Source organism: Somniosus microcephalus, chromosome 11 (genome assembly GCF_052327205.1).
Source record: "Somniosus microcephalus isolate GS21.2 chromosome 11, FLI_Smic_1.0, whole genome shotgun sequence".
Lineage (NCBI taxonomy): Eukaryota > Metazoa > Chordata > Chondrichthyes > Squaliformes > Somniosidae > Somniosus > Somniosus microcephalus.
Genome location: NC_140997.1, coordinates 54,638,538 through 54,662,179, shown reverse-complemented (window position 1 = coordinate 54,662,179; position 23,642 = coordinate 54,638,538). Strand labels below are relative to the sequence as shown.

At 42.7% G+C, this 23,642-nt stretch overlaps 1 protein-coding gene across 5 annotated transcripts in view; it reads left to right on the top strand.

Moving 5' to 3' along the window:
* The window catches only part of fbxl16 (F-box and leucine-rich repeat protein 16), a 211,075-nt gene that overhangs the window by 111,955 nt on the left and 75,478 nt on the right, over window positions 1-23,642 (top strand). For all 5 annotated transcript variants that reach the window (XR_015079945.1, XM_086000676.1, XM_086000679.1 and 2 more), the window contains exon 3: window positions 21,210-21,718. Coding sequence is in view for 4 of the 5 variants with exons in the window: in XM_086000676.1 (XP_085856802.1) it covers window positions 21,210-21,718 (509 nt within the window). In the remaining variant the exon portion in view is untranslated. The remainder of the gene's footprint in view (window positions 1-21,209; window positions 21,719-23,642) is intronic.

The window sequence follows — 23,642 nt, the reverse complement described above, 5'->3', positions numbered from 1 at the left end:
CATGCTCGCCTTCAGTGACTGGTGTACAAGAACACCCAGGTCTCTCTGTACTTCCCCCTCTCCCAATCTATTGCCATTTAAATAATAATTTGCCCTCCCGTTCCTGCACCCAAGGTGGATAACTTCGCACTTGTCCACATTATAGTGCATCTGCCATTTATCCGCCCAATCGCCCAGTCTGTCCAAATCGCTCTGGAGCTTCCTGGTCTCTTCCTCTGAGCCCACCCCCCCTCCTAGTTTAGTGTCGTCTGCAAATTTGGAAATGCTGCATCCGACTCCCTGATCCAGGTCATTAATGTAAATTGTGAACAGCTGGGGGCCCAGGACAGATCCCTGTGGTACCCCACTTGTTACTGCCTGCCATTCAGAAAATGAGCCGTTTATTCCAACTCTCTGTTTTCTATCTGACAGCCAGTTCCCTATCCACGCCAAAACTTTCCCCTTTATCCCATGAGCCTCAATTTTCCATGCTAATCTTTTATGTGGGACCTTATCGAAGGCCTTTTGGAAGTCCAGGTACACCACATCTACTGGCTCTCCCCCATCTATTCTACCAGTTACTCCCTCAAAAAATTCCAATAGATTAGTCAAGCACGATTTACCCTTTGTAAATCCATGTTGACTCTGTCCTATCCTGTCCCCATTTGCTAAGTGCTCCGCTATTTCATCCTTAATGATGGACTCCAGCATTTTGCCCACAACTGATGTAAGGCTTACAGGTCTGTAATTACCTGCTTTTTCCCTACCCCCCTTTTTGAATAGTGGGGTAACGTTAGCTACCCTCCAATCCATCGGCACTGTTCCCGAGTCTAATGAATTCTGAAAAATCATCCTTAGTGCATCCGCTATCTCTAGGGCCACCTCCTTCAGTACCCTAGGATGCATGTTATCAGGCCCTGGGGATTTGTCCACCTTCAATCCCTTTAGCTTCCTTAACACCATATCCTTAGAGATATTGATTTGCGTCAGTTCCTCCTTTGCCAATGTCCCTATTTTTCCCGATATCCCAGGGAGGTTTTTTGTGTCTTCCTTCGTAAAGACTGACCCAAAGTATGCATTTAGTTGATCTGCCATTTCCTTATTTCCCATTATATATTCCCCCGTATCTGACTGCAATGGACCAACTTTGGTTTTCACCAGTCTTTTCCTTTTGATATATTTATAAAAGCTTTTGGAGTTAGTTTTTATATTTTCCGCCAGCTTGTTTTCGTAAGCTATTTTGCCCCTCTTGATCATGCCCTTTGCCCTCCTTTGCTCTATCTTAAACTGTTCCCAATCTTCCGCTCTGGCGCTTTTTTTGGCTATTTTATACGCCCTATCTTTGGATTTTATGCTGTCTCTAATTTCCCCTGTTATCCACGGTTGAGTCACCTTTTTAGATTTCATAGATACATAGATACATAGAAGATAGGAGCAGGAGTAGGCCATTCGGCCCTTCGTGCCTGCTCCGCCATTTAATGAGATCATGGCTGATCCTTTAATTCAGTATCCCGTCCCCGCCTTCTCTCCGTAACCCTTAACCCCTTTTGCCCGTAGAAATATATCTAATTCCCTCTTAAATATATTTAATGAGCTGGCGTACACTGCCCTCTGTGGCAATGAGTTCCACAGGTTCACCACTCTCTGAGTGAAGAAATTCCCCCTCATCTCTGTCCTAAATGGTTTAGCCCTTATCCTTAAATTATGTCCTCTAGTTCTGTTCTCACCCGCCAAGGGAAACATTCCTTCTGCATCCAGTCTGTCTAGACCTGTCAGAATTTTATACACTTCTATGAGGTCCCCTCTCAATCTTCTAAACTCCAGTGTGTACATCCCTAAACTACATAGTCTCTCCTCATAGGTCATTCCCGCCATTCCTGGTATCAGCCTGGTGAATCGCCGCTGCACCCCCTCCATGGCAAGAACATCCTTCCTCAGATGAGGCGACCAAAACTGTACACAGTACTCGAGGTGTGGTCTCACCAGTGCCCTGTACAGCTGCAGCAAGGTATCCCTGTTCCTGTATTCTAACCCTTTTGCTATGAAGGCCAGCATACCGTTTGCCTTCTTGACCGCCTGTTGCACCTGCATGCTCGCCTTCAGTGACTGGTGTACAAGAACACCCAGGTCTCTCTGTACTTCCCCCTCTCCCAATCTATTGCCATTTAAATAATAATTTGCCCTCCCGTTCCTGCACCCAAGGTGGATAACTTCGCACTTGTCCACATTATAGTGCATCTGCCATTTATCCGCCCAATCGCCCAGTCTGTCCAAATCGCTCTGGAGCTTCCTGGTCTCTTCCTCTGAGCCCACCCCACCTCCTAGTTTAGTGTCGTCTGCAAATTTGGAAATGCTGCATCCGACTCCCTGATCCAGGTCATTAATGTAAATTGTGAACAGCTGGGGGCCCAGGACAGATCCCTGTGGTACCCCACTTGTTACTGCCTGCCATTCAGAAAATGAGCCGTTTATTCCAACTCTCTGTTTTCTATCTGACAGCCAGTTCCCTATCCACGCCAAAACTTTCCCCTTTATCCCATGAGCCTCAATTTTCCATGCTAATCTTTTATGTGGGACCTTATCGAAGGCCTTTTGGAAGTCCAGGTACACCACATCTACTGGCTCTCCCCCATCTATTCTACCAGTTACTCCCTCAAAAAATTCCAATAGATTAGTCAAGCACGATTTACCCTTTGTAAATCCATGTTGACTCTGTCCTATCCTGTCCCCATTTGCTAAGTGCTCCGCTATTTCATCCTTAATGATGGACTCCAGCATTTTGCCCACAACTGATGTAAGGCTTACAGGTCTGTAATTACCTGCTTTTTCCCTACCCCCCTTTTTGAATAGTGGGGTAACGTTAGCTACCCTCCAATCCATCGGCACTGTTCCCGAGTCTAATGAATTCTGAAAAATCATCCTTAGTGCATCCGCTATCTCTAGGGCCACCTCCTTCAGTACCCTAGGATGCATGTTATCAGGCCCTGGGGATTTGTCCACCTTCAATCCCTTTAGCTTCCTTAACACCATATCCTTAGAGATATTGATTTGCGTCAGTTCCTCCTTTGCCAATGTCCCTATTTTTCCCGATATCCCAGGGAGGTTTTTTGTGTCTTCCTTCGTAAAGACTGACCCAAAGTATGCATTTAGTTGATCTGCCATTTCCTTATTTCCCATTATATATTCCCCCGTATCTGACTGCAATGGACCAACTTTGGTTTTCACCAGTCTTTTCCTTTTGATATATTTATAAAAGCTTTTGGAGTTAGTTTTTATATTTTCCGCCAGCTTGTTTTCGTAAGCTATTTTGCCCCTCTTGATCATGCCCTTTGCCCTCCTTTGCTCTATCTTAAACTGTTCCCAATCTTCCGCTCTGGCGCTTTTTTTGGCTATTTTATACGCCCTATCTTTGGATTTTATGCTGTCTCTAATTTCCCCTGTTATCCACGGTTGAGTCACCTTTTTAGATTTCCTTTTATGCCAGATTGGTATAAACAATTTTTGCAATTTTGTCATTCTATCTTTAAATGTTTGCCATTGTTTATCTACCTCCAGTCCTCTCAGGAACGTTGTCCAATCAGACCTACTCAGTTCCCGTCTCATGGCATCATAATTCCCCTTGTTTAAATTCAGGACCTTAGTCTCTGAGTCAATTTCTTCGCTCTCCATTTCGAGTGAGAAATCGATCATGTTATGATCGCTCTGACCCAAGGGTCCCCGTACAACAAGATTACTGATTAGTCCCTTCTCATTGCACAGTACCCAGTCCAATATAGCCTGTTCCCGAGTTGGTTCCTCGACATATTGATCCAGATAACCATCCCTTAAACACTCAAGGAATTCCTCCTCCTCATTATTTTTACTGATTAGGCTAGTCCAATCTATATGTAAGTTAAAGTCACCTATGATGACAGCTGTGCTCTTATTGCACGCTTCTCTAATTTCCCTCGTGATGCCCTCCCTAACCTCTATTTTACTATTTGGAGGCCTATATACCACTCCTATTAATGTTTTTCGCCCCTCGCTATTTCTTAGCTCCACCCATATAGATTCTGTATTAACTGAGTTAATATCCTTCTTTTCAATTGCATTTATCCCCTCTTTTACTAGCAATGCTACCCCTCCTCCCTTTCTTTTTTGTCGATCCTTCCTAAATACTGAATACCCCTGTATGTTAAGCTCCCAGCCCTGCTCACCCTGCAACCATGTTTCCGTAATCCCAATTAGATCATAATTATTAACCTCTATTTCCACAGCTAATTCATCTACCTTGTTCCTGATGCTTCTCGCATTAAGGTATAAAACCCTCAGGCTTTTTTTATGCTCACATTTTTTATGAATTAGTTTGGCCCTTTGTTTTTTGTTCCTCACCCTTTTACCATTTATTTCTGTCTGCCTTTCACTTTCCTCTATTTCACTACATAGGTTTCTAGCCCCCTGCCATACTAGTTTAAATGCTCCCGAACTGCTTTATCAAAAATTACCCCGAGAACATCAGTTCCATCTCTGCACAGGTGTAGACCGTCCCTTTTGTATAGGTCACACCTACCACAAAACTGGTTCCAATGCCTCAAAAATTTAAAACCCTCCCTCTTACACCACTGCTCAAGCCACGTATTTAGCCTAACTATGATGTTAGGGAAATTGATGGGATTGAGGGACGATAAATCCCCAGGGCCTGATAATCTACATCCTAGGGTACTAAAGGAAGTGGCCCTAGAAATAGTAGCTGCATTGCTGGTCATCTTCCAAAATTCGATAGACTCTGGAACAGTACCCATGGATTGGCGGGTAGCTAATGTTACCCCACTGTTCAAAAAGGGTGGTAGAGAGAAAACGGGGAATTACAGACTGGTAAGCCTGACATCGGTAGTGGGGAAAATGCTAGAGTCCATTATAAAGGATGTAATAGCAGAGCACTTGGAAAAAAGTGACCGGATCGGACAAAGCCAACATGGATTTACAAAAGGTAAATCGTGCTTGACTAATCTACTGGAATTTTTTGAGGGTGTAACAGGTAAAATAGATAAGGGAGAACCAGTGGATGTGGTGTATTTGGATTTTCAAAAGGCTTTCGATAAGGTCCCGCATAAGAGATTAGCGTGTAAAATTAAGGCACATGGGATTGGGGGCAAGGTATTGACTTGGATAGAGAACTGGTTGGCAGACAGAAAACAAAGAGTTGGAATAAGCGGCTCTTTTTCCGAGTGGCAGGCAGTGACTAGTGGGTACCACAGGGATCGGTCCTTGGACCCCAGCTATTCACAATAAATATTAATGATCTGGACGAGGGAACTAGATGTAATATCTCCAAGTTTGCAGATGACAAAAAGCTGGGTGGGCGTGTGTGCTGTGAGGAGGATGCTGAGAAACTCCAGTACGATTTGGACAGGTTGGGTGATTGGGCAGAAGCATGGCAGATGCAATATAATGTGGATAAATGCGAGGTTATCCACTTTGGTGGCAAAAACAGGAAGGCAGATTATTATCTAAATGACAATAGATTGGGAGAAGGGGAAGTGCAGTGAGACCTGGGCGTCCTTGTGCACCAGTCGCTGAAAGTAAGCATGCAGGTGCAGCAGGCGGTTAAGAAGGCAAATGGTATGTTGGCCTTCGTAACGAGAGGGTTTGAGTACAGGAACAAGGATGTCTTGCTGCAGTTGTACAGGGCCTTGGTGAGACCACACCTTGAGTATTGTGTGCAGTTTTGGTCGCCTTATCTGAGGAAGGATGTTCTTGCCATGGAAGGAGTGCAGCGAAGATTCACCAGGCTGATACCTGGGATGGCAGGAATGACGTATGAGGAGAGATTGGTTCGATTGGGCTTGTACTCGCTGGAGTTTAGAAGAATGAGAGGGGATCTCATCGAAACTTATAAAATTCTAACAGGACTAGACAGACTAGATGCTGGAAGGATGTTCCCGATGGTCGGGGAGTCCAGAACCAAGGGTCACAGTCTAAGGATAAGGGGTAAACCATTTAGTACAGAGATGAGGAGGAATTTCTTCACCCAGAGAGTGGTGAACCTGTGGAATTCTCTGCCAATGAAGGCAGTAGAGGCCAATTCATTAAATATATTCAAGAAGGAGTTGGATATATTTCTTAAGGCTAAAGAGATCAAGGGATATGGTGAGAAGGCCGGAACAGGGTACTGAATTTGGATGATCAGCCATGATCTCATTGAATGGCGGAGCAGGCTCGAGGGGCCGAATGGCCTACTCCTGCTCCTATCTTCTATGTTTCTATGTTTCTTACATCATTGTGTATTTTATTAATCCAATGAAAACAGTAGCCTGGATTTTCCAGCACCATCCTGCCAATTTGTTGTTGAATCTAAGGAGGATGGGCTGGAAAAGTGCTTTACCATGTCCCCACCAGCCCTCCACCATCTGATTGGCAGGCCCAGTGACGTATCATGCACTCGGTGATATGTGGGTGGGCACATGTTTCCTGCTGTTTGCCCTGATTAAACGCTGGATTGAACTGTCTGTTCCAAAGTCAGCGGAGAGGGCCTTGAGGGGGTTTCAATGTAAGGGGTGACTGTGCAAGTATTCTCAAAACCCTCCAAGCATGAGTAAGAATTTAGACAGGCAGCTGCTCTTTCCTCTAGATGTGGGAGGCCTCCGAGGTCTGGGTCAGAAAATCTCTGCCCCTAGTCTGGTGCACTCATCTACCCAGAGCCATTGCTTCAGATAGCATGAGGCTCTGATTCCGTGGTGCCATAAGATGGAAAAGTCTGGTGAAAGCTGAGTGTTGCTGCATACTCAGTGGATACTAACTTTTCTCAGCTCAGGTACCTAGTTAATGACATCCAGGTTGATCTGAAGTACCAATTTCTGTGCCATTGACTGCGACCACACCAGATTACTTGGGAGCAGCCCCCATAATCTGTGTAATTGGAAAAGAGTTCTGGGTGCGAAAGGAGATTTGAAATGGCAGGTCTGCAAAAGAGCAAAATGAATTGTTCAAAGGTACCTCCTTTAAGGAAGCAAATACACTTCTGATTGTTTTTACCTTGCAATCGGGCATATATTTTGCTGCAGGTAACTCCCACTAGGCTTCACTTCTCCTTCAACTGTATACTTCTGTTAAATATGTCATCTGCATTCCAGATTAACTGTGGTATAAGCAAGTTGTGGACAATTGGTTTGCTGAGGAACTACAGAATTGATACCATACATCAAACACGATCTTCATCAGTGTTCTTAGGCATCTCGAGGAGAAGCTTGTAAAACACATATGAGTTCATTTATCTTCTTCTAAGTCATGAATGTACATTACACTAGGAACTGGCAGCTGGTCATTTTACTGCCACAACCATTTTCTTAACTAGCGTGTAATATATTGACACCATCTGTTGTAAAGACTCTGCCTGTTATTTTTCATAATCTCTTTATAATACACGCAACTCTCCTTCTAGTTGGTTAAACAGTAATATGCTTATGGCTTAACTGTAGGCACTGGACGTGTATATTTTTATGAAGATAACTCGTGGATATTGAACTTTCCTAATGTTTGCACTTATATAGTAATAAAAAAAAAGCTTAAAGATTAGCCAAGGTATCAGGCAGAAGATTCTCTGGAGTTTTACTGTCAAATCAGATCCATCGCTAATTAAGATGCTAATAACAAAAGGCATGTGACACCAGGCAGCCAGTTGATAGATTAAGTATTTTCACAAGCTAAGTGAAATGATTCATAAACTGAATCTGAAATTCAATCATACATATTTAAGTTGATCCATAAATCAGTTGACTAATAAATTGGTTCACAAATATATTTATTGATTCAGTTATTTATGAATTTTCAAATGCATTTATATATTTGTAAATTATTGCAATTTAGAAATTAAAAATGTACATTTGCCTGAAATGTATAAAGTAAAATGATACTTAGGCTTTCTGACTTTTACTTTAATGGAGCACAGTTCAAAGGTTACAGCTAAATACTGATTCACGTAGATGCAATCTAAGCATAGAACTCCAAGCCAACAAACTATTTCCCATTCACTTCTATTACATGAAACTCCAATGGACCAACCCTCAGCCCCATTCACTTTCATAATATCGATCACCAATGAGCAATTTTGCTCTTCCGATTACATAGACCTCGAACAGATACTTTCACTTTAGATAATTGCTGATGTGCATATAATACCAAAATGACTTTTCCTTATGTAAGGATTGAATATGTTCCCATTTTTTTCCTCTTTCCTGTGCAGCTCACCCTAGTTCAAACATCCTCTGCAGCATACACACAACTTCTTGTAGATTACCCTACTCGGTGTGATTTCAGATTCAGCGTGCAGTTTATATAAAATATACATTTGTAGTGTATTTATATTATGTTGGGGGTTTGGATCCCATTTGCTAGCTGTAATTGTCAGTTTTAACGCACTCCGTGTTGATGTTGGCACAGAACAATTACGGTTTGTGGTGCCATTGCTTCAACTGCATTAGCTGTAATCTGTTGTTTATTACCAGGGAGTTCAATGTGCCTAAATTAAAATCTTGTATCCTAAATTAATTAACTAGAACATTTAGTACATCTTTGCAATTGTTTGCAAATACAAATGTTCTGAAATTTTGAATTACATAACTGAAAATACTTACAATCATATGACTTTATTTAGTAGTTAAAACTTCATTTATGGATCAGTTTCCATTAATTCAAAGTCCAGAACAAGAAGACATATAAGATTAAATGGCAGAGACTTCAATGAAGAAGAAAATCAGGTGCAGTGTAAAATGGACTGCTAATTCACTCTCAGCCCATTTTGCTCTACTGGTGAAGACCAATTTCACCTCCGTTATTTTTATTCAGAGGGTTGTGAGGCTGTGAAATGCACTTCTAGAGGTAGTGATTGGAGTAGAGACCATGTCAACATTTCATAATAGGTCAGGTAGGTGGTTAAAGAAAAGGGGAACAAAGGGAGATGGGAACAGAGCAGGCACGTGGGCTTGAGACTACTGCTCACATGAAGGATGAACACCAACTTGAATGGCCTGTTTCCATGTTGCAATTTCTATGTAATTACAAAGTTTTAATTTATATATCTTTTATTCTCTAACCCTGCAATGTATTGTTTCCCTCTCTGAGCAGCAGACAGATGCCTTACTCCTCAGCTTTTACCAATGTCACTCTGCTGATAGACAAATAAGATTCAATCCAGGGTGACTGATTTTCCAGTTTTCGCTCTTCTTGAGGATATAGCCTAAATAGGAAGCTTGCTTGCGGCTGAAAGTGTTGTATATGCATCTGACAGAAAGCACTTAATTCATTCTATAAAAATCAGGTGTGGGGCTTAATGGAGTGGTGCTCAGTTACACATGGCACAGGGCAGGAGGGGCCTTTGGTTGCATGAGAGCTGCATACTGAGAATTTCATAGTATGAGTGAAGTGTACATTATTGGCTGAGTGGTGCTCCATTACACTCGGGTCGTTTGCGGGGCTGAGATAGAGGCATTCCAACAAACAGGACAGAAGTAGCAGCATCAATAGTTAATGTAAGCTGAGAGAGTAGAGGATACCCGATCAGGGCCATGAATCATCAACACTAAATTCAGCTGAGGCCTCATTTAACAGCCATTGCCAGGAGGATGTCTCACTTTTCCAGCACCAACCTAGACAGATGAAGCACCGCAGTTTTTGGGAGGCAAGATGCGAGAATTTGCAATGTAGGCGGTTGTAATTTGGAGTTTCAGTCAGATACGCCAAACTTACACCCATTCTAAAATACACAGTAAATTCTGGTGGAAGTGGGTGCTGGTCGAAGATGTGCCCACCCCCCCAAAGTGGTGCATGTATCCAAATGACAGGATAATGAGGGCAAAACCTGCTGTCACCAGAATTGCACCTTACTTACTTAAGCTTGTAGAAAAGAGGTGCAAGTTATTTGCATGACTTGTCAAACTAGGAAGTTCACAGCCCAAGTGTCCACAATCACTGAAATCTATGAAATACCAGCTATGACTGAAGTGATTAAAAAAATATTTTCTCAGCTGTTGCTACGACAGGATTCTGCACACTGCCTTTCAGCGGTTTCAGACAGGGAAATCTTTTTGCTTCCACCTTTCTCTCATAGAGCCTTTACCACAGGGTTCAATATGGCCATTCCCATATATGTCTTTATAATGGAGCCAGAACAGGAGCAGAAGAAAGAAGAAATGAGAGATACATGCAACAAAGATGGAGACCAACTAGGAGGTAGCCTCCATCCAGAGTCTACAGGCCGTGCTGGTCCTCGCGAATGTATCAGTAGACATCTGCTTAAGGAGACAATGGTTCCAAAAGGAGGCATAAAAGGAACTGTGTAACTATGTCTCACATTGCAAACTAACATCCTCCCCCCCCGCCCAACCACAAAACCCAAACAAAGAACAGACTGAACTTCAAATCACAGTCATGTTACTGTGCACACATATATTTACAACAAGTGCTTCTTTCTACCACCGTGCCTACCCCTGGTGTCCCTCTCTGCCATTCTTAAACACATCCTCATGCTCTGCCATGATGATACCTGAGGGCTAGAGGTGCTTGGCTGTGGTGTGGTATTATAAGCCTCTTGGGATGACGGTGGCCCTTGTCTCGGATCTTCTAAGGTCTAGGGGAACTCTTCAACAGGCTGTGCCATCACTGCAGGTACATGGATTTCCCAGCCCTGTAGCCTGCCACCAACACGAGCAGGCATCTGGGGGATGTTGAAAAAGTGACATGAGCTGTCATCAGGAGAGAGGACGGCATCATGAAGGTAGGTTCAAGGCATGCTACTTCTGCTGGAACCTGAATCTAAGTGGTCACTGATCAGCAAGAGGGCTGACTTGATGGTTTTAGTTAGATCCTACAGACCATGAAAGATGTTGCTGCAAAGTTCTTGGAAGCTGGTTACCATTGTTATCTACAAATGGTCCCCCAAGGCCTAAAGGCCAGTGGTCAAAGCATCCCTGTTGGATGCATAAACTGGTCTCGAAGCCTCTCTGTTAGAGAGGATGAATGTAAATGTTCCTGGTGCCAACACCCATTCCAGGTAATGCGCATTGTGTTGAATCCTTCTCGGATATTGGCACGGAGGATGGCATTGAACTCCACTGTGAATCTTGTTACTTGTCTCAGGTCCTCTCAGATGGCTTCTCATAACTTCAAAAATGGGTGTGATTCTCATCCCGGATCCTTCTTTAGAGCAGAGCCACTGCCATCTGGGCATGAAGGCTCGAGACCCAGAGATAACTACAGTGGAACCACCGCTCCCCACTGGAAGATACCATCTTAAAGGAATGGCAGAGACAGAGAGCACTAAAGTAAGGTATTAGGAGGGGTCAAACTAAGAGAATACAGGATGGTCTAAGATGGGTTTACAGTGTATGTAAGTGAACGCACGAAGCGTAGTAAATAAGGTAAGTGAGCTGCAGGCACAAATAGCCACATGGGAATATGATGTTGTGGCAATAACCGAGACCTGGCTCAAAAAAGGGCAGGACTGAGTATTAAATATTCCTGGTTATAAAGTGTTCAGGAAAGATAGGAGGTAGTGTGGTAGTATTGGTCAAGGAGAACGTTACAGTGCTGGAGAGGGATGATGTCCTGGAGGGGTCAAGGACAGAATCTATATGGCTAGAGTTAAGAAATAATAGAGGTGCCATTACACTACTAGGTGTATTCTATAGACCACCAAATAGTGGGAAAGATATGGAGGAGCAAATTTGGAGAGAAATTACAGAGAGTTGCAGGAACTATAGAGTAGTGAGAATAGAGGACTTCAACTATCCTAATATAGACTGGGATCATAATAGTGTTATGGGCAGAGAAGGGGATGAATTTCTGAAGTGTGTTCAGGAGAACTTTCTTGATCAGCATGTTTCCAGCCTGACGAGGGAGGAGGCATTGCTGGATCTGGTTCTGGGGAATGAGGTAGGTCAAGTGGAGCAAGTGCCAGTAGACGAACATTTAGGGAACAGTGATCATAGTATCATAAGCTTTAGATTAGCTATGGAAAAGGTCAGGGAACAACCTAGAGTAAAAATGTTTAACTGGGGGAAGGCCAATTTCAGTGGGATGAGAACGGATCTGGCCCGGGTAAACTGGAATCAAAGATTGGCAGGCAAAACTGTAATGGAACAATGGGCTGCCTTTAAAGAGGAAATGGTTCAGGTATAGTTAAGATACATCGCCACTAGGGGGAAAGGCAGGGCAACTAAAGTCAGGGCTCCCTGGATGATGAAAGATAGAGAGTATGATGAAGCAGAAAAAGAGTGCGTATGACAGATGTCAGGTTGCAAATACTTTTGAGAATCAGGCTGAATATAGAAAGGTCAGAGGAGAAGTGAAGGGGATCTCATTGAAACTTATAAAATTCTAACAGGACTAGACAGACTGGATGCAGGAAGGATGTTCCCGATGGTCGGGGAGTCCAGAACCAGGGGTCACAGTCTAAGGATAAGGGGTAAGCCATTTAGGACTGAGATGAGGAGGAATTTCTTCACCCAGAGAGTGGTGAACCTGTGGAATTCGCTACCACAGAAGGCAGTAGAGGCCAATTCATTAAATATATTCAAGAAGGAGTGGGATATATTTCTTAAGGCTAAAGGGATCAAGGGATATGGGGAGAAAGCAGGGACAGGGTACTGAATTTGGATGATCAACCATGATCTCATTGAATGGCGGAGCAGGCTCGAGGGGCCGAATGGCCTACTCCTGCTCCTATCTTCTATGTATCTGTATGTATCTATGAAAAAGAAAATAAGAGGTGCAAAGAGAGGGTATGAGAATAGAATGGCAGCCAACATAAAAGGTAATTCAAAAGTCTTCTATAGGCATATAAATAGTAAAAGGATAGTAAGAGGAGGGTGGGGCTGATTAGCGACCAAAAACGACACCTATGCATGGAGGCAGAGGGTATGGCTGATGTACTAAACGTGTACTTTGCATCTGTCTTCGCCAAGGAAGAGAATGCTGCCATAGGCATAGTAAAGGAGGAGGTAGTGGAGATACTTGATAGGATAAAAAATTGATAAAGAGGAGGTATTAGAAAGGCTGGTTGTACTTAAAGTAGATAAATCACCAGGAGTGGATGGGATGCATCCTAGGATGCAGAAGGATTTGAGGGAGGAAATCGTGGAGGAACTGGCCATAATATTCCAATCCTCCTTAGATACGGGGGTGGTGCCAGAGGACTGGAGCATTGCAAGAGTTACACCATTGTTCAAAAAAGGGTGTAAAGATAAACCCAGCAACTACAGGCCAGTCAGTTTGACCTTGGTAGTGGGGAAGCTTTCAGAAACAGTAATCAGGGACAAAATTAACAGTCACTTGGACAAGTGTGCATTAATTAAGGAAAGCCAGCACGGATTTGTTAAAGGCAAATTGTGTTTAACTAACTTGATTGAGTTATTTGATGAGGTAACAGAGAGGGTTGATGAGGGTAATGAGGTTAACGTAGTGTACATGGATTTCCAGAAGGCATTTGACAAAGTGCCACATAACAGGCTTGCCAGCAAAGTTGAAGCCCATGGAATAAAATGGACAGTGGCAGCATGGATACAGAATTGGCTAAGTGATAGGAAACAGAGAATAGTGGTTGTTTTTTGGACTGGAGGATGTTATACAGTGGTGTTCCCCAGGGGTCGGTTCTAGGACCACTGCTTTTCTTGATATATATTAATGACTTGGATGTGGGTGTACAGGACACAATTTCAAAATTTGCAGATGACACCAAACTTGGAAGTATAGTGAACAGTCAGGAGGAGCGTGATCGACTTCAGGAAGACATAGACAGGCTGGTGAAATGGGCGGACACGTGGCAGATGAAATTTAACGCAGAAAAGTGCAAAGTGATACATTTTGGTAGAAAGAATGAGGAGAGGACATATGAACTAAATGGTATAATCCTGAAGAGGGTGCACGAACAGAGAGACCTGGGGGTATGTGTGCACAAATCGTTGAAGGTGGCAGGGCAGGTTGAGAAAGCAGTTTAAAAGGTTTACGAAATCCTGGGCTTCATAAATAGAGGTAGAGAGTACTAAAGTGTGGAAATTATGATAAACTTGTATAAAACACTGGTTCGGCACCAGTTCTGAGCAGCACATTTTAGGAAGGATGTGAAGGCCTTAGAGAAGGTGCAGAAAAGATTTACGAGAATGATTCCAGGAATGAGGGACTTCAGTTACGTTGATAGACTGGAGAAGCTGGGGTTGTTCTCCTTGAAGCAGAGAAGATTGAGAGGAGATTTGATAGAGGTGTTCAAAATCATGAGGGGTCTGGGCATAGTAGATAGAGATAAACTGTTCCCATTGGCAGAAGTGTCGAGAACTAGAGGACACAGATTTAAGGTGATTGGCAAAAGAACCAAAAGTGATGTAAGAAAAAACTTTTACGCAGCGACTGGTTATGATCTGGAATGCCCTGCCTGAAAGGGTGGTGGAGGCAGATTTAATCACGGCTTTCAAAAGGGAGTTGGATAAGTATCTGTGGATATAGTCCAAGAGATAGAAGTATATATAGAATTACATAGAATATACAGCACAGAAACAGGCCATTCGGCCCAACCAGTCCATGCTGATGTTTATGCTCCACTCGAGCCTCCTCATCTAAATCTATCAGCATAACCCTCTATTCCTTTCTCCTTCCTGTGCTTATCTAGCTTCCCCTTAAATGCATCTATATTATTCACCACAACCACTCCCTGTGGTGGTGATTTCCACATTCTCACCACTCGCTGGGTAACGAAGTTTCTTCTGAATTCCCTATTTGATTTCTTAGTGACTATCTTATATTGATGGCCTCTAATTTTGCATTAACACACACAGCAGGGACAGTGAATAAGTACCATCCTGCAGTTGAACAAGAACTCACAATATACCATCTCAAAGTAGTGAAAATTAATATGTACACATCCCAATAGTAAAAGGTGACCACAGAATCACAGAAACCCCACAGTGCAGATAGAGGCCATTTCGGCCCATCGAGCCTGCACCGACACATATCCCACCCTATCCCCATAACCCCATGTATTTAATCCCCCTAACACTAAGGGTCAATTTATCATAGCCAATCAACCTAACCCGCACATCTTTGGACTGTGGGAGGAAACCGGAGCACCCGGAGGAAACCCACGCAAACACGGGGAGAATGTGCAAACTCCACACAGACAGTCACCCGAGGCCAGATTTGAACCCGGGCCCCTGGTGCTGTGAGGCAACAGTGCTAACCACTATGCCACCAGCTGTTTCACAAAAGCTGCCACAGCCCCAGAAAAGCTGACAGCTGAAAAAAAAAACCTAAATATCGGCCTTATGACACATGAAGATGCGGGGTTACATTGAAAGTGCAATGGCACACATGAAGGGATATTTACTAGTCCTAGCCCCTTTTAGGGCTACCCCGGATCAGGCGTATTTCTCAGACGTTCACTTTCAACTAAAGTTTGAGGTAGCCAAATTCTAAAGATGCTTAATTGGGTCTAAAGGTCCGGACTATCTCTCCCTCAAGGAAATGAACAATCCGAGAATGTTACCGTCCTCCAGATAGCGCTTTTAATAAGTTTAGCTAGACTGTAACGTTCCGGATATTATGAGGGTCTGGAAAACTCCCCCAGAATTATGCAACTCCTCACCAAAGAGTGTACAGAGATTGCGTTCACGAGTTTTTGATATAAAATCTTATGTGAGACAATTCTAAAAATATACAGATTTATTAAAGAACCGACATGCAATTTACAGTTGGTGAATCAGTCAACATTAACCATTCTAAAAAGAGAAAAAATGCTATCTTATTATTAACAGAGAATCTTACTTTTAAATCTTAACTTCACTACAGTATTACAGTTCTTAAAGTTCTTATACAGGATATCCACCAATATCAAATACCTTTGATCCCCGAGGTACGAAGAATGGTAGACTACAGAGCTGCCTCTGAAGCTGAGAATCGCTTTGCCCGATTAAAGCGAGTCTATTATCCCATTTGAGAGTTCAATATTTATACACTTTTCCAGTGGTATTTCCTTAAGGTTTTCTGCTGATGCAAGCTAATTATCTCTAGTCATTTTTCTGCCGACCTCTGCAACTCTTACTGCCACATCAGCCAAAATCATGTCTCATCTCTAGGTGTTCTAAGTTTACCATATAAAAAACGGTGTGATGGCAGGTGTTCTTTACTTTATGTCATCTTTACGAGGGCAGATGTTCCTTATCTTATGTGCTTCTTTACAAAGTGTAAATTAGAACACCTTATCCAGGGTGAACCATTGTTTTCTTCCCAAAAGTTCAGCTTGTCGGAGCCCTTCACCTTTTGTTTCAATAAGGTTATTTATGCAGGTTCAACAACTGTCTTATCTCAATAGCCAGAATGCTTTCATAGCTATTTCATAGTTAGGTTTCTAAATTTCCAATAAGGCCAGAATTCTTTCATAAGATAATGTATTTTTCTGAATAGGTTATTTGGCTTATTCCTTCACACACGGACAGGTCTAACTTAAGCTGCAGGTATACTCAACATCTGATCACTTTTATTGTAGTGGAACAATCCTAGAATACATAAAAATGTAGTTTTCCACAATGATCATAGAATCATACAGCACAGGAGGAGGCCATTCAGCCCATCATGCCTGTGCCAGCTCATGGAAAGAGCCGTCCAATTAGTCCCACTCCCCCCCTCTTTTCCCATAGCCTAGAGCATTTTTCCTTTTCAAGTATTTATCCAATTCCCCTTTGAAAGTTACTATTGAATCTGTTTCCACCGCCCTTTCAGGCAGAGCATTCCAGATCAAAACAACTTGTTGCATAAAAAAACTTCTCCTCAATTCGCCTTTGGTTCTTTTGCCTATTATCTTAATATGATGACTATAGAAATTACTGAATGAGAATGTGAGCACTGAAGTGTGAGATTTATTTTCAGCAAGTGATCTGTAATATGTCTCCCCACAAAATGTTTTGATTTTTGACACTCGTGTTTTTTCTGGCATTTTAGAAAGAAGAAAGAAAGGCTTGCATTTCCATAGCGCCTTTCACGACCACCGGACGTCCCAAAGTGCTTTACAGCCAATGAAGTACCTTTTGAAGTGTAGTCACTGTTGTAATGTAGGAAACGCGGCAGCCAATTTGCGCACAGCAAGCTCCCACAAACAGCAACGTGATAATGACCAGATAATCTGTTTTTTGGTTATATTGATTGAGGGATAAATATTGGCCAGGACACTAGGGACAACTCCCCTGCTTGTCTTCGAAATAGTGCCGTGGGATCTTTTACGTCCACTGAGAGAGCAGACGGGGCCTCGGTTTAATGTCTCATCCGAAAGACGGCTCCTCCGGCAGTGCAGCTCTCCTTGAGTACTGCGCTGGAGTGTCAGCCTAGATTTCTGTGCTCAAGTCTTTGGAGTGGGACTTGAACCCACAACCTTCTGACTCAGAGGCAAGGGTGCTACCAACTGAGCCACAGCTGACACTAGAGATTATTATAATTCTGCCTTTCAAACCAAAAATGACTTCTGTACAGATGACAGATATTTTAAATATGCAAATAAACATAGATCTCTCAACTTCAGCACAACATTATAGTTAAAGTTAAAGCAAATGCATTAAGCCTTCCCGTTAATGGATAAAGGAATGTCAAACCAATGTGTTAAGCATTCAGCCCCTATTATTACCAATAATAATTTCTATCCTATGTTGCTCTTTTCAGCCTGTCAAAAAAGGTTTATTTTACCTTATTGAAATAAAAATCATTACACACAGCAATCAGTTAAATAAAGTGTACAAAACAGTGGTTTCCAGGAACAGGCACTGGGGCCTGAATTTTGTGCTGTCATGTGCACCTGACTGATTCTCTCCGGTCTCAAGGTGGCAATCTGTTATACGCTATTGATTATTAACGTCATTCTCATATCTCCCTGTGGATATTGACTGTTCTAATACAGGTTGTGTGGGCTCTCTTCCCGATCACTCCATGGGAACAAAGGCACCTCAAGCATGTGCATGTAAACAAACTGAAAACTGTTAAGTTACAGAACATAACCAGGCACTGTGACTCACACTCAAACAAGCCAATGGTCCATAGCACACATTATACTCACTGGAGTTTAGAAGATTGAGAGGGGATCTCATCGAAACCTATAAAATTTTGTCAGGCCTGGACAGACTAGATGCAGGAAGGATGTTTCTGATGGCCGGGGAGTCCAGAACCAGGGGTCATAGTCTAAGGATAAGGGGTAAGCCATTTAGGACTGAAATGAGGAGGAATTTCTTCACCCAGAGAGTGGTGAACCTGTGGAATTCTCTGCCACAGAGGGCGGTGGAGGCCAGTTCATTAAATATATTCAAGAAAGAGTTGGATATATTTCTTAAGGCTAAAGGGATCAAGGGATATGGGGAGAAGGCAGGGACAGGGTACTGAATTTGGATGATCAGCCATGATCTCATTGAATGGCGGAGCAAGCTCGAAGGTCCGAATGGCCTACTCCTGCTCCTATCTTCTATGTTTCTATGTTTCTATAGCAGTGTATTGTAGTAAAATCCTACATAAGGGAATCTTAGTGTGATTTGTTTAAATTAAGTAAAGTTCATCACCATTTCTATCCCACTTTTTATTTCCAAACCCAGGTCAATAAAGCCAGTTAATATATTCACGACAAGGAATATTCTCATTATCTCAGGAAAGTGACTGGAATCAATCTTGAAGAGACACTGATGCAAAATTTGCGATTGGAGGTTTCCCACGGGCGGACGCCTCCGACCTGTAAAAAATCTATGAATGTACCTGGCGGCCCAGGAGATACGGAGGCTTGCAATCCTGAGCCTCTCCAGGTCCACGCGGGCAGAGGCCCACGTACCCCGGGGCGCATGCGGTTCGCCAGCGCCCCTGGGATCACGCGGGCCGGCCCAACCAATAAAAGGGAATCCCCATTCATACTTATGAGAGTTGCGTACGTACGAAAACCCCATAAGTATGAATGGAGATCACTTAAAAACACATGAAATCAATTTTTAAAAATTTACATATTTAAAATTAATTAAAATGCCATTTAATTAAATATTTTAAATGAAAATTTAATTTTTTGAAATTTTTTTTTATGTTTTAACGGGGCTATAAATAAACTTACCTTATTGGACAGGGTTTTAAAAATACTTATGCTGGTAAAAGCAGGCCTTACGCCTGCTTTTACTAGGCGTAAGAATTTCACAGGCAATCAGCTGGCGGAAGTTGGGCAAATAGCGCAACTCTCCGCCCACGGAGGCCCTTTTCCCGGAGATGTGGAGGATCTGTCAAGAGGATTCTTGATAGATCGCAAGTTCTGGGTTTTAGCACATGCGCTTTGCATGCCTTAACCCGGAACTTGCGCGGCCCCTACGGGCGCATGCGCACCTCATACACACCCATAGGGGTCGCAAAATATGGCCCCAAATCTTTAAATAAGCCAACATCTAGGCATGCCTCAGAAAGTTCCTTTGAAGAACAGTGAAAGTTGTTTTTAAAGCTGCATTTTAATAGCTTAATTTGTTATTAAATGACATTAAATAAAAATACCTGTAACTGAGATTCTCAGAAACCATCGGATCAACTCAAAACTTTAGTTTCTAGTTTCTACTCAATAAACAATGGCAGAGAAAAAGATTGGTTCCAACCGCCTTCACTTCTTCCCCCTACCAATGAGCTAATTGGTTCTGACAGCCGCCATTTGTGCCTTCTGACTGATCTGATTGGTTCATAGTGACAACCTCCGGCCCTAGTTAAAAAAAAGTTGATTTTTCTGGTGATATGCTGACAAGTGAACACTAACAAATGTCGCGGAGCACTGCTACAATCAAATAATATTGAACTAAGGTGCTTAATTTCCACGGTCGCCTTCTGATTTCCTGACAGAACTTTTACAGAACTACTAAAGAAATTATGTAAATGAGTGTTGTTAGCATATTTAGCCAGCCCTGTAATTGTGATATTAGGGGAGATTTTCCTCTACTGTTGCATTATAAGCTTTTTTTTGTCTAGTTGCTGCAGCAAAACCACCCTGCAACAAAGTAAACCGACTGTTTCCAATTCTCCATGGTCAGCTCATTTGAATAATTATTCATAGCTGCCCGTACAGTTTGGCTTTGTGCAGGGAGCACGCCTGATGGGGATGCGGACGATCTGGCCAGTAGGTCCAAATTAAAGGTAAATGTCTGCAAAAAAAAGGACAAGTATTGTTTCATTCTTTATAAAACATGAACATTAATTTTACATATTTGTCAACCCTTGCCAAAGTTAGGGGGTAAGAAGTACCAAGCATGAATGAAGTGAATGGAAACCCATGGTATGGGCGCAAAACAGATTCTGTGGGCATGTGGCAAAGCAGCTAATGCCCTGCTTGGTGGCTGGTGAAATGGCCATGCAGCTGCATGAAGTGGGTGTGCTCGTTTGGTGATGCAGTAAACAAATAAACTGTAATGAAGTGGGTGTAAGGAAGGGGTGCCCTGTTTGACACTTCAGGGCGTCCTCCTCAGAGTACACCATCCCGGGCAAATCTGACCATAGATGATCAATAAGCAGTGATTGGATGTGAGTTATATATAATTTGTGCCATTGACCATAACTAATGAGTCCTTTCGTAGAGGTGAATCCAACATGTCAGCCCACTTATGGGATATGAATCACATCCCACAGGTTTGCATAATGTATGTCCTACATCAACCACCCGGTGGACATTTGGATGCATGACCAGACAACCATCACTAATTGGTTAGGATATTAAAAGGCTGTAATGCAGTCCCAGAGTTCCAATGAAATTATTAACCACTTAGGCTTTGCTCTTGAAGTCTGACATCACCTGAACTCTTGTATTCCAGCTGTATACATTGCAGCCAGCTTTTATCCTGTATTTAATGTTAAATCACTAAATATGACAGGACAACTGCACTGTGTATGACTTAAGCAATAGCTATTTGAGTCAGAAACCCAACTTTCCAAAGGTTGTCCTCTTGGCTGATTCTGCTGAGCATGATTGACCAGATTAAATGCTATGAGGAAATCGTCTATTTTGGAAAAATAAATCATTTTGAATAAAAAGAAATTAAAATGTTCACATCCTTTCATCTGTCCTGGGGAACACTGCATTATGTCTGATTGCTGAGATGGTGCTGGGGGACCAATTCAGTTCTTTGTCTCGTTAAATAAGCACCGTGCCAATTTAAAGTGATTGGGATGTGCAGGTAAGGAGTCGTTGCTACAGTATTTTATACATTCTCTCCACTCTTTCCGTTTCCTAGGTAATGTTGGAGCAGATGCAGGGACTCGCCCATCTGGAGCTCTCCGGCTGCAACGACTTCACAGAAGCAGGCCTGTGGTCCAGCCTTAATGCACGGATTACCTCCCTGAGCGTTAGCGACTGTATCAACGTGGCGGATGATGCCATTGCCGCCATTTCGCAGCTGTTGCCGAACCTAACTGAGCTGAATTTGCAGGCCTATCACGTGACGGACACGGCCATGGCCTATTTCACTGCCAAGCAGGGATACACAACGCACACACTGCGCCTGAACTCCTGCTGGGAGATCACCAATCACGGTGTGGTGAACATGGTGCACAGCCTGCCCAACCTCACCGCCCTCAGCCTCTCCGGCTGCTCCAAGATCACCGACGATGGGGTGGAGCTGGTAGCGGAGAACTTGCGGAAGCTGCGCAGCCTGGACCTGTCGTGGTGTCCACGCATCACGGACATGGCGTTGGAGTATATCGCTTGTGATCTGCACAAGCTAGAGGAGCTGATATTGGACAGGTAGACCAAAGGCTACATCTGCATTGATATTAATTTTGCAGGCAGTTCATAGGTTACTGTAAGACATATTGAATTGGTATCAGGTAACTCATTCAGTAAAGCAATGCACAATGTGAATCTCCACATATAAGAGTGAAGACCCACATAAGCACCAGATTGCAGGGTCTTCAACTTCTTGTAGACAAATATCCAAATGCAGTTATGAATATAGAACAGGATGTATTAACTGGTAACCAAATATATAAGTGAAACAACTGCAACAGCACTTCACCTCCTGTCTCTCTCTCTCACTGTGTCTCTGCACAGAACCGTCTTTGCTTTATATTCCAAACTCCCCCCTGTATTTCCCCAAGGTGGGAGGAGCCAAGGCTCCACCTTTCCACAGCCCAGATTCCCAGAACCGTCACAGGGGCTGCCGGAGTGTAAAATGTGCGTATCGACTTGTGAGCACCACCTGCACTTTAACCAAAAGAATCCACATGGTGGAGACGCCAGTTTAGACAACAGGAGGTCCCATGATTCTCTAGGTTCCAAAGCCACACCCTAATCCAGCCCAGGTCTGCTGAGAGTAGCTGCTGATAAACTGGGATGTGGATGGAAGTTAGCTTAATTTGAAACTAAGTGGAGATAATCAGATGACTGGCCCCATCTGTTGTCCCATGATTCACTTCGCATGTGCACACACATAATACATTCTGTGTCTTTGAATATAATGTTTGCATCTATTGTTGCTATGCTACAGAACTATTTTTTGCTTCTTGAATTACAATAGTTGTTGTCCCTGAAATTCAGTTGTGATTTGGGGAGCTTGAAGAGGCATCGTATAAACACAAGGGCTGACTGCGGGCTTGCTAAGGAAATGAGGAATAGCAGCCGCTGTACAAGGCTGACAAATATTCATAATAACAAAATGTTTCAAATGCAATTTAGATTTCAGCTTTCAAGTTTTATTATTGAGATATTTTGGGCACTTACATTTTCACTACAATAACTTGAGATTGTCCACTGAATGAGCCCTATTTACTGTCATGTACACTAGGATGCCTAACAACCAAACTCCTTTGACTATCCACAATATACACATACAGATGGATAGGAGCTTGTATTTCTCCATATCTCTACTAATTAACTTATCCTTTCACAACCGATTGCAGACTACGGGAGATTGTTTTTATCTGTTAGACATAAAGGCACTTTAAACAAATTACAGAAATGCCAATAACTTTGTTCATTTTACGTCAAACAATGAATGCGCCCAGTTTTGGTTACGTTGGATTTCAACATACAGTTGGCGGAAATTGAAACCTTCTGAACAGATGTTGGTTTATTTATACAAATTTAATATTTTTATCCATGTAAATGAGCCACTTGACCTACGAAACGACCTGACTTAGTAACGACGGGTGAGAAATGATACACGAGGTCATGCTTCAGTAAAGGGAAACTTAATCCACTGGTAATCAGATACAGAAAAAGAATCTTTTCTAGGAAACAAAGCCACTCTATCCATGGCACATGACCATGCTAAGGCATGGATCAGTATTACCAAAAGAGTGAATCAGTGCTCTGAAGACTGCGGAAATGCCATTGATTGTCGAAAGGGAATCAATGACCTTAACTATTCAGCAAGGTGTAAATTACAAAACCTTTGAAAGATCAAAGCTACATCATTGAGCTACAAAAGGCCACCAAGGAAATTGCTAACAAGGCTTGAGAAAATCATTGCCCTGATATTCCATTTGAAGTGTGGCTATGATGTTACCCGTACCATTGAGGCTGCTGCAAGATCTGGTAAGTCATGAATTAATTTCCATGTTTTTCAATAAAAATGGATATTCTCATTGTAAAGTATATACAAACACTGTTATATGGATACGAAGAATATGTGGTAAAGTCAGCTAATAATTCCCTGTTTCATTTCTTG